This window comes from Vipera berus (genome assembly GCF_964194415.1).
Source record: "Vipera berus genome assembly, chromosome: 3".
In the NCBI taxonomy this organism is placed as follows: domain Eukaryota; kingdom Metazoa; phylum Chordata; class Lepidosauria; order Squamata; family Viperidae; genus Vipera; species Vipera berus.
The window spans coordinates 118,623,012-118,637,119 of record NC_138204.1 but is presented as its reverse complement, the minus strand read 5'-3'; the positions used below and the strand labels follow the sequence as shown (position 1 = coordinate 118,637,119).

The window sequence follows — 14,108 nt, the reverse complement described above, 5'->3', positions numbered from 1 at the left end:
ATGAACAAAACAAAAAATGAGGGAACTCGGGAAACCTGGGGCAGGAGATTATTCTCTGTGCAATCATTTTGGAAAGTTAGGGGGGGAAAGGGAACTAAGGAGGAGGAAACAATTCCAAAAAGGAAGGCAAGTATATGAGTCAGTCAGCAAAAGTGTGCATTTTGGGGGAAAGGTGAGAAGCACAAGAACAATCAATAATTGCAAACCATTGCAGTCTGGACTAGTCAGCTTTAGCAAGGGCTGAGAGTGGCATAGAAGATGGGCAACTTTGGCTGGTTATGACTTGAGTTTGACAGCAGCCACCTGGCCTCCAACTCATCTTAAGCCTGCTTCAGTTCACTGCACCTTACTGTCTTGTAACTTTGTCCTCCAACCTTGTTCTCCCGTGTGGGTACTGCAGCAGCTTTTGATTTTAGCAGCTGACCGACCCTTGCTTATCTCTGCAGCATGAATAACAACGGCCGCCACTGCCTGCTTAGATGCCTGTGCCTACGGTATAACCCTTCTAGGCCCAGGACTTTCCCACACCGTGCTGTTTGGGAGGACTGACTAAAAGGAGAGGAAGCTGCTTTTTAGTGTGCAGCCTTCATTCTGATGGTGGCACTACCACTACACCAGGGGTCTTCAAACTTGGCCCTTTTATGACTTTGTGGACTTCAACTCCCAGAATTCCTCAGCCAGCTTTGCTGGCTGAGGAATTCTGGGAGTTAAAGTCCACAAGTCATAAAAGGGCCAAGTTTGAAGACCAAGGGCCAAGTTTGAAGACCCCTGCACTACACTATCACGGAGGAAGCAGACAACAACCATCCTAAGAACTAGAAGCGAAGCAGAGTTCATTTTCCCAGCCGCCGGAAATTGTCTTTCTGCACGCTTGAAAGGATACAGCAGGAAGGTATCCCATTGCTCTGTTTTCGCTCTTTCAAGGGAGGCGATGGGGGAACCAATAGCCCCACCCAGTGGCGACTCCATCTCCACTGGCCTTCTCCTCCCTTGGCTGGAGCGCGCAGCCAATGGAGATGCAACTAAGGCGTGTTCCAGCCGGCGTGGGTGGATGGGAGAAGAAGCGTGTTAGTGGGGAGCTGACAGCCAAGAGGAAAAGCTCGTGGTTAGATTTTCGTTATCCATCATGGCATCCAAGTGCCCCAAGTGCGACAAGACTGTCTACTTCGGTGAGTCTTTTTCTCCTTTGCATTATCGTATTTCTCGGGGCGTCTATCTCTCTCTTATGTATTAGCGTTTCCTAAATCCTGCAGTTTAGAAATTTCAGTGCTTTTACCCCAGCTAGTAGTGATGCTTGGCTGTCTTTTGCAATGCGACATTCCGGTTCTCGGACCCTGGCTGAGAAACTGCCTTCTGGAGCGCCCAGACCATGTTGAGAAGGGTGTCAGCCTTCATTCCAGGGAGCGTTTCATAGCTCAAGTTTCTTTCACCTCTCAAAAGTGCCTCTCTGAAATAAATGTTATTGGTTCTATGGAGAAAAGAATATCGATTTGCTCGTTGTGGGACCCCCAAGGCCAGCCAGTGTAGGTGATCTCTCAATTCCCTTTGTTATCTATCATCACTCCTCTCCTCACTTTGGGGTATTTTCCAGTTGACCACTGAGATGCCCTTAAAACAAGAACGCCTCTCCCTATGGAAGTGCACTATGTTTTTCCTAAATCCTTGTGGATTAAGGTTAAGGGTTTTTAATTTGCAAAGGATGCAGGTTTTAGAAAACTTCCATTTTTTCTTAAAAATCAAACAATTCCTCTGTTTCTCTAGCTGCTTCTTCCAAGAAGTTAGGAGTGTTTCAAATTCCCCTCTTCAGCCATTTCCATTTATTCTATCTCAACCCCACCCAAGGCTATTGCTGCCTGTCCATGTCAACCTCAGCCATGGTAGAAAATGGAATCCATTTTCATAACCAATATAATTCTGAATCCCAGAAGTTATGGACAAACAGGAAAATATCATATATCATCAAAATACTCTACTTGGAAATTTCTAAAAATTCATTCCTTTCCATATTTATTCCATGCCTGATAACTACTTTTCCAGAAGGAAAACCTTTATCTAAATCAGTTATGTTTCATATTCAAAATACATTACTATTTTTCTCACTTAGACTGGTGCTGCTGTTAGGTTAGTAGCACATCTGATCAACCTCTGTTCTTGTTTAACATAAAGCATACCCAGCTCAACAATTACCTACTGGAACAGAGCTTTGTTTTCATATATATGACTTTAACTATTTTAGGGGGCATTGATTGGAAGGAATTGTCAACTTAAGCATGAAACCAGTTTGGAGTTAAGGCACTAGGTTAGAATGCAAGAGACCATGAGTTCAAATCCTGCCTTGGCCATGAAAATCAATTGGGTTGAGTAACCTCAGACTAGTCACTCTCAGACCAACCCACTTCACAGGGTTGTTGTGGGAAAATAGGAGGAAGGTATGTTAGATATGTTTGCTGCCTTGTAAAAATAACAAGTCAGGAAACAAATTTTCTGCAGGTAGAGATGTCTCTGTAAAACAATAGTTTGTTATTTTGTGGCACCTTTAAAAAAAGTTTCTGTAACTGGTCTGTTCCCATTCTTTTTGTTGGAAGCAGCTTCTCTGTGAGGAGATAAGAAACATGTTTAAGGCAAATTGATATTTTTTATTATTGCAAAATATATGTTATTCTTAAAAACCAAAAGTGTTCTCAGAATGGTTTATAAATATCCTCTATTAAAGCCTTAATTGTCAAAAGCAGGTAAGGAGAACAGTGAGAAATTGGGAGACCTTATAGTGAACAAGAGATTCTGTACATGGCGTGAAAGTATGGAAATGTTGTAAAAGATCATATTCTCTAGTGTTTATAGATCAGAAAACAAGGAACTGTGACAGTAGTACAGATTAATGATCTTGGTTATGTGTTGAATTGTGGCCAGCATTTTGTGGGCCCTTAACTTTATTTCTGTCTCTTATTGAATTTGAATTTAATTCTCATTTATATTGGTTGTTTAGGACCTGAGAATCTTTGTTCTGTTGGCTTTCAGAGCCATTCAAATATATGGTCATATGTTTCAGCAATATATTTATGAAGGATTATTACATTAATTCTCAAACTTTTTTTTCTACCCTGCTGGGTCACTTCAATTCTCTCTCTGCACTTCCTGCCTATCACCTGCTTTGCAGAAAGGAATAAATGGCTGATAATTAAGTGACTGATGCAGTACTAAAACTAACAATAATGTAGTCTCAAGTATAGTTACCAAATATGAATAGAACTGTGATATTGCTTATGCGAATAAAAATACGGTAAATAGAAGATGTGCAGAATGAGTATCTAAAAATGAGATTTTATTAGACTGGGCATCTACATGTCCCTTAGTAATTAGACATTTCTAATGAATAACATTCTTGACTAGCTTATATTCTGAGTTAATAGTTATTGCGGTACAAAAATTTTAAATGAGTTTTAAAAATGGAATGATGGGCTAATGTACACAATATTCCTGATCGTATTTACTGAAAAATCTACCCCATGCTCTTCAAGATGAAAACATCAAAATGAAAACATAGAATTGGGTATTTAAATGGATTCTCTGATTTCTTCATATTTCAAACATTGGTTTAGCGTTCATAGTTGCAGAATGTTTGAGAAACAGTAGTCTAAGCTTTCATGACTTCTTGGTTGATTTTCTTTAACTAGGGGTGAGATTGAGTAAGCAGCCATGTATTTATTTTAAACCGCCATTCTTTTTCCTGCTCCTATCAAAGGAACATTGCTGTGTTTTGTTCAACAACAGATGCATTGGTTCAGAATGTGGTTTTGTTGCTGCTGCATAATAACTTGGCCTGATTCTTTTCTTTATTCTGCTAGTCTTTTGTTCTGACTAGTATTAGCTGCTTGTGGAGAATCCAGGAAAATAATCTCTGTTCACCAATTTATTTTTTAATAGAATTAGTAGAACATTGCTTTCTTACATTCAGCTAAACATCAATTCTATTTTGAGCATTTGTTGTGCACAATTCCTTTTTCCTTCCTGGAATTGGTTGAGTTTGGTAAATGTGACAACACAATAGTCAGTTTTCCAAACCCTTCCTGTAACTGAATTGTGTACAATTTCTATTCCACCAGTTTCAAATAGCCATATTAAGGAAGATAGGTTTTGTTTTTCTTTAAAGTTATTTACAGGAGTGGTGAAGTTTATTATGCAATATTTCTACTTTTTTCCTATTCTTAGAACACTCGGGCATAAAATAAGTATGTTTATAGCATTTTCCTCTGTGAGTGCTTTTGGAATCATTCCTGTAGGGAGGAAAAACTACAAAAAATATAAAAATCAAAACTGAAATTCTGCATGAATTATAGGAGGCATATTTGAGCAGTTATTGGTCTGGTTCAGATATAACAACATTATACAAGGACTGTGCTGTTTGTCCATATGCAGCAGAAGAACACACTGAGGTTATCAACTGTGGTTACACATATGAGGCCAATTCACATTCCATGGTTTATTGGATTTTGATTATTACATTGAAAACAAATCAAATCAAATGGATTTTTATAGATAATTTCATCTTATTTTAAATGTCTTTATTTACATTAAACAAGAGTTTCTGAGATATGTACTCAGCATAAAGGCAAACAAAACCTGGAATCAGGCAATTTGGGGTTTCTATCATCTTGCTCAAGACAAGAGAGACTTGTCTCAATTTTAAATCCTAAACAGAGTTTCAGTTCCAGTTTGTAGCTTTCATATCAAGAGGAATGCAAAGAAAACTAACCATGGGGTGCTCATGCCCTGGTGTGTTGGAAAAGAGAGATTGAGAGATCAATGCACTTCCTCCAGTCAGAGAAACTTTGCAGTTAGTTATTCCAGTCACTGCCTTTTGCCAGGTAACAGGATCATGGGAGCTGAAGGAGTATGTATCTAATAAATACCCATATAACATTTGATTGTTATTCCAAACTATCTTCTGAGTGGTTGTAGCAATTATTAATAATCTACTTCATTCCTACTGTCACTTGATCCTCCTTAACTACTTCATTTACCATTCCTTTCTTTTTCAGTCCTTGCCTCCTCCCATTTCAACATACTCAAGTACACACACACACACATAAATAAAATATTTCAAATAAAATTATTTTTAATTGTATTTATTTTTACTTAATCTTTCCTGCTTACTAATACTGTGGGAAGTCAGCCTCCCTCAGAGAAGGAAATATTAAAAGGGCAGAATATTATATTTCCTCAAAGGATCTTAAAGAGGCAGAAAAGCATGCCCAGTTTTTCTTAATAGCCCCAAGTCTCCCTCCCCCAAGCAGAAACCAGCTCTGTAGAAATGCAGTTTTAATAATCCATTCAGGAAGGTTGGAGCCCTCCAGCTAGAAGCTTAGGAAGACAAAGACACCTAAAATCTACATACCCCACCCAAACTCCAAGACAGGACATAATAGGAATAACCCACAGATGCCAAAGGGACACACTCAGACTCAGGTCAAAGTACCGTAAATACAAAGCCTCAAACAGGAACAGGAAACAACCTCAAGAGCCCTAGAGGGTATAAAAACCCACTCTCTACATGTGCTCCTTCTCTTTTCTTCCAGAGCCATCTTTCTGTCTGGCTCTCTTCTTCAATAAACTGCAACCTTCTTTCTAAAGCAGTCGCCATGTTGTTTATTCCCTGCTTGGACTGGACTCTGATGAAGACTTTTCCTTCAACAATACTTTTTAATCTTCTTTTTCAAGGTATGCGGTATTCCTCTATCCATTGATTGCCATAATAAGAGGTTAACATTGTATCTCTTTGGATCCAATCTGTTATTTGTTGCTTAATATTCCCACATTTTCTCACAAGATTTCTTACTCAAATGAGCAGTTAGATAATCATAATTTTTATTTTTATTATAATTTCTGATTTGATAGGAAACATAATACATGTGAAATTTTGAGAGAAATTAATGTAACATGAGATAATTAGATCTGAGATAAAATTGAAATGTTAAGAACTTTGATTGTGGCTGCACCATTTTCTAATATTGATAATAAAATGTGGCCAAGACAGACAAAATAATTTTAATAACACATTTGGAATATTCTTTGAACCTTTATTATTCATGCTAGCAACATTTTAAATGTTTTGATATTAAGTTCATTTTTAAAAAGTTATTTGGTATATAGATTCTGCTAAGCAGTACAATTGAATGTTTCTTTAAGATACCCTTTCAAAATGGTTACTTTGATTAACATTTTTCCTTCAAATGAACAGAGTACTGTGGAAACAAGTCTGTTGACAATTGTTACACTTCCTCCATTGCCATCTTCATTGTAAACCCTGAGAACTAAATTAAAAAAAAATATAAGAAGTCAATATGTAACAAATGTTTGTGTGACTGACTTGTGCATCTCTGAAATGTGATAAGATGTGTAGGCTTTTTCTAAATTGCCCTCCCTGAAAATGTCTGACTACTTGTATGGAGAACTGGTGTTCTTCCAAGAGAAAGCTTGATAAAAGCTTTTCAACAGATGGTGATTTCACCTACTTCTTGTTCACACATACAAATGGTTGAAAGTTGAGAAGTTGAATCTTTGTAGCTAAGCATGTCTCAGTCATACGTTCTGCTCTGTGCTATATAGCTAGCTAACAGCAGAGAATGCCTGGGTCCCCCAATCATCCATTCCCAATCTAGCTGGCAAATGACTGATTTGTGCTTACCTGATTTTCATTAGTTGATTTAAGTTGTAAAATAGATGTTTTAAACTTTTGCTAAATGTAATACACCTATTTTATACAAACATTCTTCCCTGCCCCCCCTCCCCCATTCCTGGTTAATGAACATTTTAGGGCCACACTCTTTGGTGACATCACATTATCAATACTGTATCAATTATTGGCGACTTCCGGTGGCTGCGCGGCGCCGGAGACAGCCTTCCCGGGCTGCCCGTGGCTCAGCTGAGTGATTTTCGCCCGAAACAGCGCCGATCAGCTGTTCGGGCGAATTTGAAGCCCCCTCCTCGGGAGAAGAGGAGGGGGTGAGGCCCCAGGTAGGGGTTGAGTTCTCCGGGGCCGACTGAGCTTGTAGCTTGGGCGGCTGAAGGATTGAACTCCCCCGTAGCCTGGGTGGCTCCCAGCTGGTCAGCGTCTCTGCTCCGGACTTCATGGAGCAGAGCCAGGCGTCTGCGACCACCCCTGCCTGAAGGAAGGACTATGGAATAAAAGGAGCAGGCAGAGCGGTACAAGAGGAAAAGGTGAAGAGGATTATTATATTCTACTCTCTAGCTTGATGGACTTTTTAAACTTAAAGTGAAAGTGCGTCACAAGTGAAAAAAGATGGCGGCTAAACCTCCCTCAAAAACTCTTCGGAGTGCTGGAACTTCTCCGGTACAACAATCATCATTGCAGGCGTTGCACCTTCCTGATGTATTGACATCGAAGGATTTACAAGATGCTCTTGAAAAACATGCCCAGGTAATTCTGGAATCAATGGGTGATAAATTTGCACAGATGGAGGCGAAATTGGAGAAATTGGAGGAGAGAATGGAAGAGAGGATGGAACAGAAGTTCAGGGTGATGAAGGTAGACATTTTGTCCTCAGTGTATAAAGTGGCTGAATGTGTGGAAGAATTGGAGGAAAAAGTGGAAGATTTGACTCAAAAGAATGCCATATTAGAAGCAAAAGTACTGGAGAATGAAGATTTAAGAGACAAAATGGACAGAGAATTGAGTCTTGTTCAATATTATCAGATGCAGTTTGCTGTTAGAATTAGAGGTTTAAAAGAGAATATTAAGGAAGATCTAAAGCAGCTGATTTCTGAGGCTCTGGAAGTGGTATTGAATCAGCCAGCATCTGAAATAAAGGGAGGCATGGATAAAGTGTTTCGTGTGAATTCATGGATTGCAAGACAGAGAAAGCTGCCTAGAGATGTGGTGGTTTACTTTACTAAGAGGGAAATTAGAGATGAAGTTATACAAGTTGCCTATGATTCTAAAGTGGTGATTGCTGATCAAGAAATTTTGGTTTTAAAAGAAATTCCTCCAAAGATTTTAAGGAGAAGGAAGGATTTCATATTCCTCGTGCAAGAGCTCAAGCAACGAGATATAAGGTTCAGATGGGAGATTCCAGTTGGGTTGATGGTGATGTATGAAGGTAAAAGGTACCGTCTGATTACTGTGATGCAGGCGCGAGATTTTTATAATAACGTTTTAAAAGCAACCTCATTATCACTTCTGGAAGCTGCAAAGGGATCTGGAGAAGGAGAACATCAAGAGATTTTGGATGGACAGATAGAGGAGAATGGTGCTGGAGGAGATCAAGCTACAATTTCTTTGGATGATCCTGGAGAGCGGAGGGTGACGCGTGCTGCTTTAAAACGATCAAAAAGAAAATAATAAAAGAGCAAGACCAGCAGAAGTCTATGGAACTTCTACAATGAACACCTAGGAAGTTATCGCAATGGACACGTGGGAAAAGATTTGGGTTAGGAACGTAAAGAGAGAACTTTTATAAAATGCTTTATAGATGGCTTTTAGATCCTAAAAAGTTTGCAAGTATGTATCCGGACTATCAGCCAAAATGTTGGAGATGTGGAGATCAAGGCTTTTTGGATAAAAATTTGGTGGAATATGTAGAAGATTTTTAAGCAAAGGATAAAGTTTTGTTCGCAATTTTTTTTTTCTTTGTTGGGGATAATTGCGGACGTTACGGTTGTGGATACTAATTATGTGAAATTTAATTACGGCAGCAAGACTTTTGATAGCTTAGTAATGGAAGAAAGAGGAACTGCCGATTATAGGAGAGTGACTTCAAAGATTTTTGACCTGGCAGAGATGGTGTAGATTTTGGCCTAAGATTTTTCGCAAGAACGTTATATTATGGAATGGAGAAAATGGATTTATAGGGTTAAGAAGTTTCATGTAGCATTTGAATAAGTCTTCTTTCTTTTCTTCTTCTTTTTTCCTATTTTTGTTTTTCTATATATATTTAATATATATATATATATATTATCCTATATAAGCTAGAGAGTGATGGATTTTAGAGTTTATGGATGTTAGTATATGGTTGTTTATGATTGTTTTTTTTTATATATACCTTGTACTTAGCTCTGGGAAGTCGAGGGGGGGAGGGGAGAGGTAGGGGGGGAGGGAGAAGGGAGGGGGAGGGGGGATTTTTAAAGGAAAAATTGTATGTTAAAACTTTTTAATAAAAAAAAATACTGTATCAATTATCATATATTGGCAGCTGTGACAATGTTAGCTGGATGATCTGTGAAATAAACAGATGAAGTACATTTAAGACACGGGTGTCAAACTCACTCTATCATGTGATGTGCTGCGACATATCATGACTTGTTTTGCATTGCCGAAGCTGGGGTGGGCGCCGCCTCCGTATGATGCAACTGGCCCATGGGCTGGCAGTTTTACACCTCTGATTTAAAGTATGATATGTAAACAGCTTTACATAGGATCTTTCCACACTTGCATGTAACTGTATCATGGCAATAACTTTTTCTATGATACATACTGTAGAAAGTGTATTGATGTTTTTGAACTTGAGTGCAGGAGAAGACCTTACAGATGGTCCTGGATTTATAACCATTTGCTCAATGATTGTTCAGAAGTATGATAGTGCTGAAAAAATAGACTTATTATCTATGCCATAAGTTGGCACAGCTGTTGTAGTGCCCTCTCAGTCATGTGATCAAAATTCAGGCTCTTGGCAGCCTACCTGCACTTAGGACCACAGGAGATCCAATTCCCCCTACCCACTTATCACCCCTCCCCATCTCTGCCTTTTGATCACCGTGTAGCTTGCCTTGCAAGCAGTCTCAGAATTGTAAAGCTCTGGGATTGCTTGTCCACCACAGTGACCCCAACCCTATCCCAGGTATTACATATTGACTTCTCTCTTACAGTTTTTATTTAGTTCTCAGGGTTTTCAAGGAAAATGGCAATAGAGGAAGCGTAACGATTGTTAACAGACTTGTTTCCATGCCACTTTGTTCATTTGCAAGACCTCTCTTGCCCTGCTCTCTACTGCCCTAGCTCAACTTTATCATTTTCTTGCTCCTGTTGCTGATGTAAAATGCCTGGGCTGGCTGCTGGGCTGGGCTGGGCTGGGCTGGGCTTGGATTCAGGGACAAATAAAAGCTTAAAGCAACACGTCTTTGCAAATACTCCTGGATGCAGCCTGCCAAAATGCCCCTTTGCATCACTGCCACCTTCATTATCTCTCAGTCCAAGGAAACAGAATTCCATGTGGGAGGCTGCATTTGCTCTGCTAGCAAGATCCATTCGCATGCTTATTGGTTGCAAGGAACATTCTTCAAAATCTTTCTTCCAAATTGGAAGGTTAGATGTGAGGGATGGAAGTGGAGGAAGCATGGAGTTCAGACTCCTATTCAGTTTGCCTTTGGGTCCTCTGTGGCAGATTTCTTTAAGGGGAATTTTTAAAAAAAGCATGCATTGCCTGCACACTTATACTAACAGTGAGGTGGGGACACTGCTGCTTTTAACTTGGAAAAGCCCATCAGATGAATGAGAGTTGCAAAGAGAAGGTAAGGATGTGCAGTTACTGGTGTGGCAAAGTCAGACTCCAGTTTGCCTCAATTCTGGTGGATCCTTTCCTTGCAATACCCAGGCAGTTCCAGTCTGAGATAGCTTTTTGGTGCCCTATGGCTCTGGGATTGTTTGGTGCCCCAAAAGGGAAAGTATAGGGTCACCAAAAGGGGAGAAGTGGATGGGGGAGATAGGCAATGGGGAGGAGTTGCAGTGTCTCCATGATTGTGTGAGTGGGCTTCTAAATGCCCAAATTTTTATCACAAAACTGCATGAGTGCAATGTCTGTAACTTTGGGCATAGGTCATAGGTCCCTTTGTTCAGGGCCACCATAACTTTGAACAGTCACCAAATGAATGTTTGTAAGTAAAGGACTAGCTTCTGCTGTGGATATCAATTTTTCCACTATAAATGTCTGATGAACCTGTTCAGTGGCTTCAAACAGCCTTTCAGGTCTTGATTTTCTGTGGGACAATGAACAACACCTAGAACAGGTCAGTAAAACTGGTCAGCCTCAAACGATGATGAATAGCCTCCAAAATTTGATCTAATACTGACTTCTTGGATATTAGCAATGGTAGAAATATATTCCTTTATCTCTTTAATTGAGCACCAGTTGTGCCTGGATTACTGTTCCCAGGTGGCTCAAAATTGCTGTAGGAATCGGTATTAGTATTAATTTGATCTTCTTTTCTGTTGGAACCTGTCCCCTTTGCCTTGAGCCTTGCTAAAATATCTGCACTGTTGATTCCAACAACCGCGTTCTTGATCACTCCAAAACAAAAAAAAATATTTGGCAGACTGTTCTATAGCTCAAGTAGAAGCTGCTAGATTCTGGATAATTCTTTTTTATTTTTATTACCAAAGATAGATATTTTTATAGTTACTCTCTGCCGTGTCCATGGACTCAGCAAACTATTTCTTCCTTATAAAGGACAAGATTGGCCCTGAATTAGTGTTGACCTGCCAGTTTCTGAACCATAGTTCTCAACAGGCAGCCTCTTCTACTGTCATAGATAGAACTGAAAACTGAAGACTGTCCAATTAAATCCAGCGCCTTGGCAAATTACTAAAGAACTTATGATAAAATGAATACTTCAAGTATACTGATCTAGATTCAATCTTAGCCAAAAGGATTTATTTGCTTGGGGAGGTGCTGAACAAAGGAAATCAACTTTTATCTTTGCCAAAACAATAAATGTTAAATTATTTGTAATTTTCTATATTCATGTAAGGCAGGGGTATCAAACTGGCGGCCCACAGGCTGGATGCGTCACGTGCAGGCCACCCCCATCCCGGCTCCACAAAGGCAAAAAACATTGTAATACTTCACGATATGTCACGTGATGTGATCGAGTTTGACACCCGTGATGTAAGGCAAAATAATGCAAATGTACCTACCTATTTGAACATTGAAATCCATACTTCTCAAATCTTTGTTGATTTATAAATGTCTGGTGACATTTCTATCTAAGTGCCTACCGGCATTTTGGCTAGCCATTTAATTTATCACTTGTAAGGCTAATTTCTTCATGGGGTTCTATAAGAATTATACTAGTGTATATTAGGCTATACAGCTTCATTGCTGTAGAACAAATAGTTCTAGACTAGGAAATTTCAAGTAAGCCATTTGTCTTCTAAATATGAATAGCAAAAACATTTAGCCCACATAGCAACTAATTCATGGAATTTAATGCACATGTAGAAAACTAAGCTGCACAATTTTTGTGTCAGTGAAAAGGTGCAGCAGCTCCAGTTTCATTTGATTCAACAGACACTTTGTGAGGCTGGTCAGGCCACTGCTTATTATTGTCCATGGAAGGGCTAAAGCTGGCCACCAGAATGCAAGTGTTTGGGCTTCACCCTACCCCTGCATCCATGGCCCATAGCTTAGCATTGCACAGAGCTTCCAAAGCAAATTGAAGGTCAGTCTACAGCCTACTGGATGGTTCACTGTTTATATTTTCATTGTGGCTTTCTGCCACCAGTTATATGGCAAGAGTGTGATTCCATGGAGGATTTCTGTTGGAAGAAAAGTCACTGGCCCAGAACAGAAATGGTGGTCAGGAGATGGAGTTACCTGGGCAGAGGGAAGATAAAGAAATGTGCAGTCTTTGGAGTCACTCTGTCCTACAGATTGAATCTGCTCCCTGTGACCATACTAAGCAGAAAGCAGATCTAGAAGTGAGGTTATTCTCAAAAAATAATCTTATGACTGGAAGAAGCAGTTACTTCTTTCCCCTAGGTATCATTTTTTATTACCAAGAAAGAATATTGTACAGTGCAATTCTATGCCTGCCTGCTCTTCTCTGCTCACATTTCTGGGCATTTAATAAATCTTAATTTACAGACAGTTGGCATTCAAGTGATAACTAATAATTGTGGTATCATAAGAAATGGCTTCAGCTTATGCAAATTATATTAAACAACATGGAATTGAACTATTGTAATGTAGATTTGAAACACCAGTTTTGAACAAAGTAGAAGTCATGATAAGAAAAGTGGAATGTGACCTGTGTCAGATCTGCCATCTTCAGCTTCTACACTTGGCTCAGCCAATCTCACTGTACACATGTTGTACTTTGATAATCAAGGTTCATTCATTCGTTCACTTTCCTGGCATCCTGGCATAAAATGCCCCACTGGAAGAGGGGGCAATGGAATGTAGAGTAGAGATGGGAATGGGAATGAAAGCACAAATGGCAAGAGGGGCGAGGTAACAACTTTGACGGAAACCAGAGGTGCCAGGACTGCATCACACCAGTCTTTAAGGACACCTGGCCTGAGAATGGAATGTGAAATTGCATTGAGTGGTGCCAAACATCCAAACCATTCCCAAAAACATCTGAATGGCATGCCATTAGACAGTGGTAGACTGGTCAAAGGGGGAGGGCCATGGAAAAGGATAAAGTGTAAACTTTTGCACAGAAATCTTCAGATCTAGCTTTTCTTTTACTGCAACCACTTAACCTTAGTAAAAGATCCTATCACTTCAACCAAATGGAGTTGAGGGTCTTTCTTTCCTAAGGACTTGAGCTAGGGCTGTTTCTTTCATGTTGCATATTATTTCTCTCTGTTGTCTTCTTGCCAAATTCTTGAGGCTACTTATTTACAGGTCTATGCCCACCTCCCCAGTCACCAATCAACAGCCCCAAGAACAGGCAAAGGAGAGAAAGGGGCTGGGCTGAGGATCATCTAGATCATGAGTGGAGTACTATGGCCCTTTTATGACTTATGGATTTCAACTCTCATGCTGGCTCAGGAATTCTGGAAGTTGAAGTCCAGAAGTCATAAAGAGGTCATAGTTCCCCATCTCTGACCTAGATTCACAGACCACCAGACTCTATCACATTCCCAATGAAACACCAATTCAGATTTCAGCCATTGTAATTTAAAAACCCCAAATTTCTTCTTGGCAATGGAAGGCATTTTAGTACACACACACACACACACACACACACACACAGAGAGAGAGAGAGAGAGAGAGAGAGAGAGAGAGAGAGAGAGAGAGAGAGAAGTGCTGCAGAAATGGAGCCTATTTATATCCTTCATAGAATTGTGAGAACTCTATGTCCAGTCTAGT

The 14,108-nt window shown here is 39.7% G+C and overlaps 1 protein-coding gene across 1 annotated transcript in view; it reads left to right on the top strand.

Annotated features, from left to right (window-relative positions):
- The first annotated feature begins 1,057 nt into the window (after positions 1-1,057).
- The window catches only part of CRIP2 (cysteine rich protein 2), a 76,893-nt gene continuing 63,842 nt past the window's right edge, over positions 1,058-14,108 (top strand). The window contains exon 1 of the mRNA XM_081324640.1: positions 1,058-1,169. Coding sequence (XP_081180766.1) covers positions 1,127-1,169 — 43 coding nt within the window. The 5' untranslated portion in view covers positions 1,058-1,126. The remainder of the gene's footprint in view (positions 1,170-14,108) is intronic.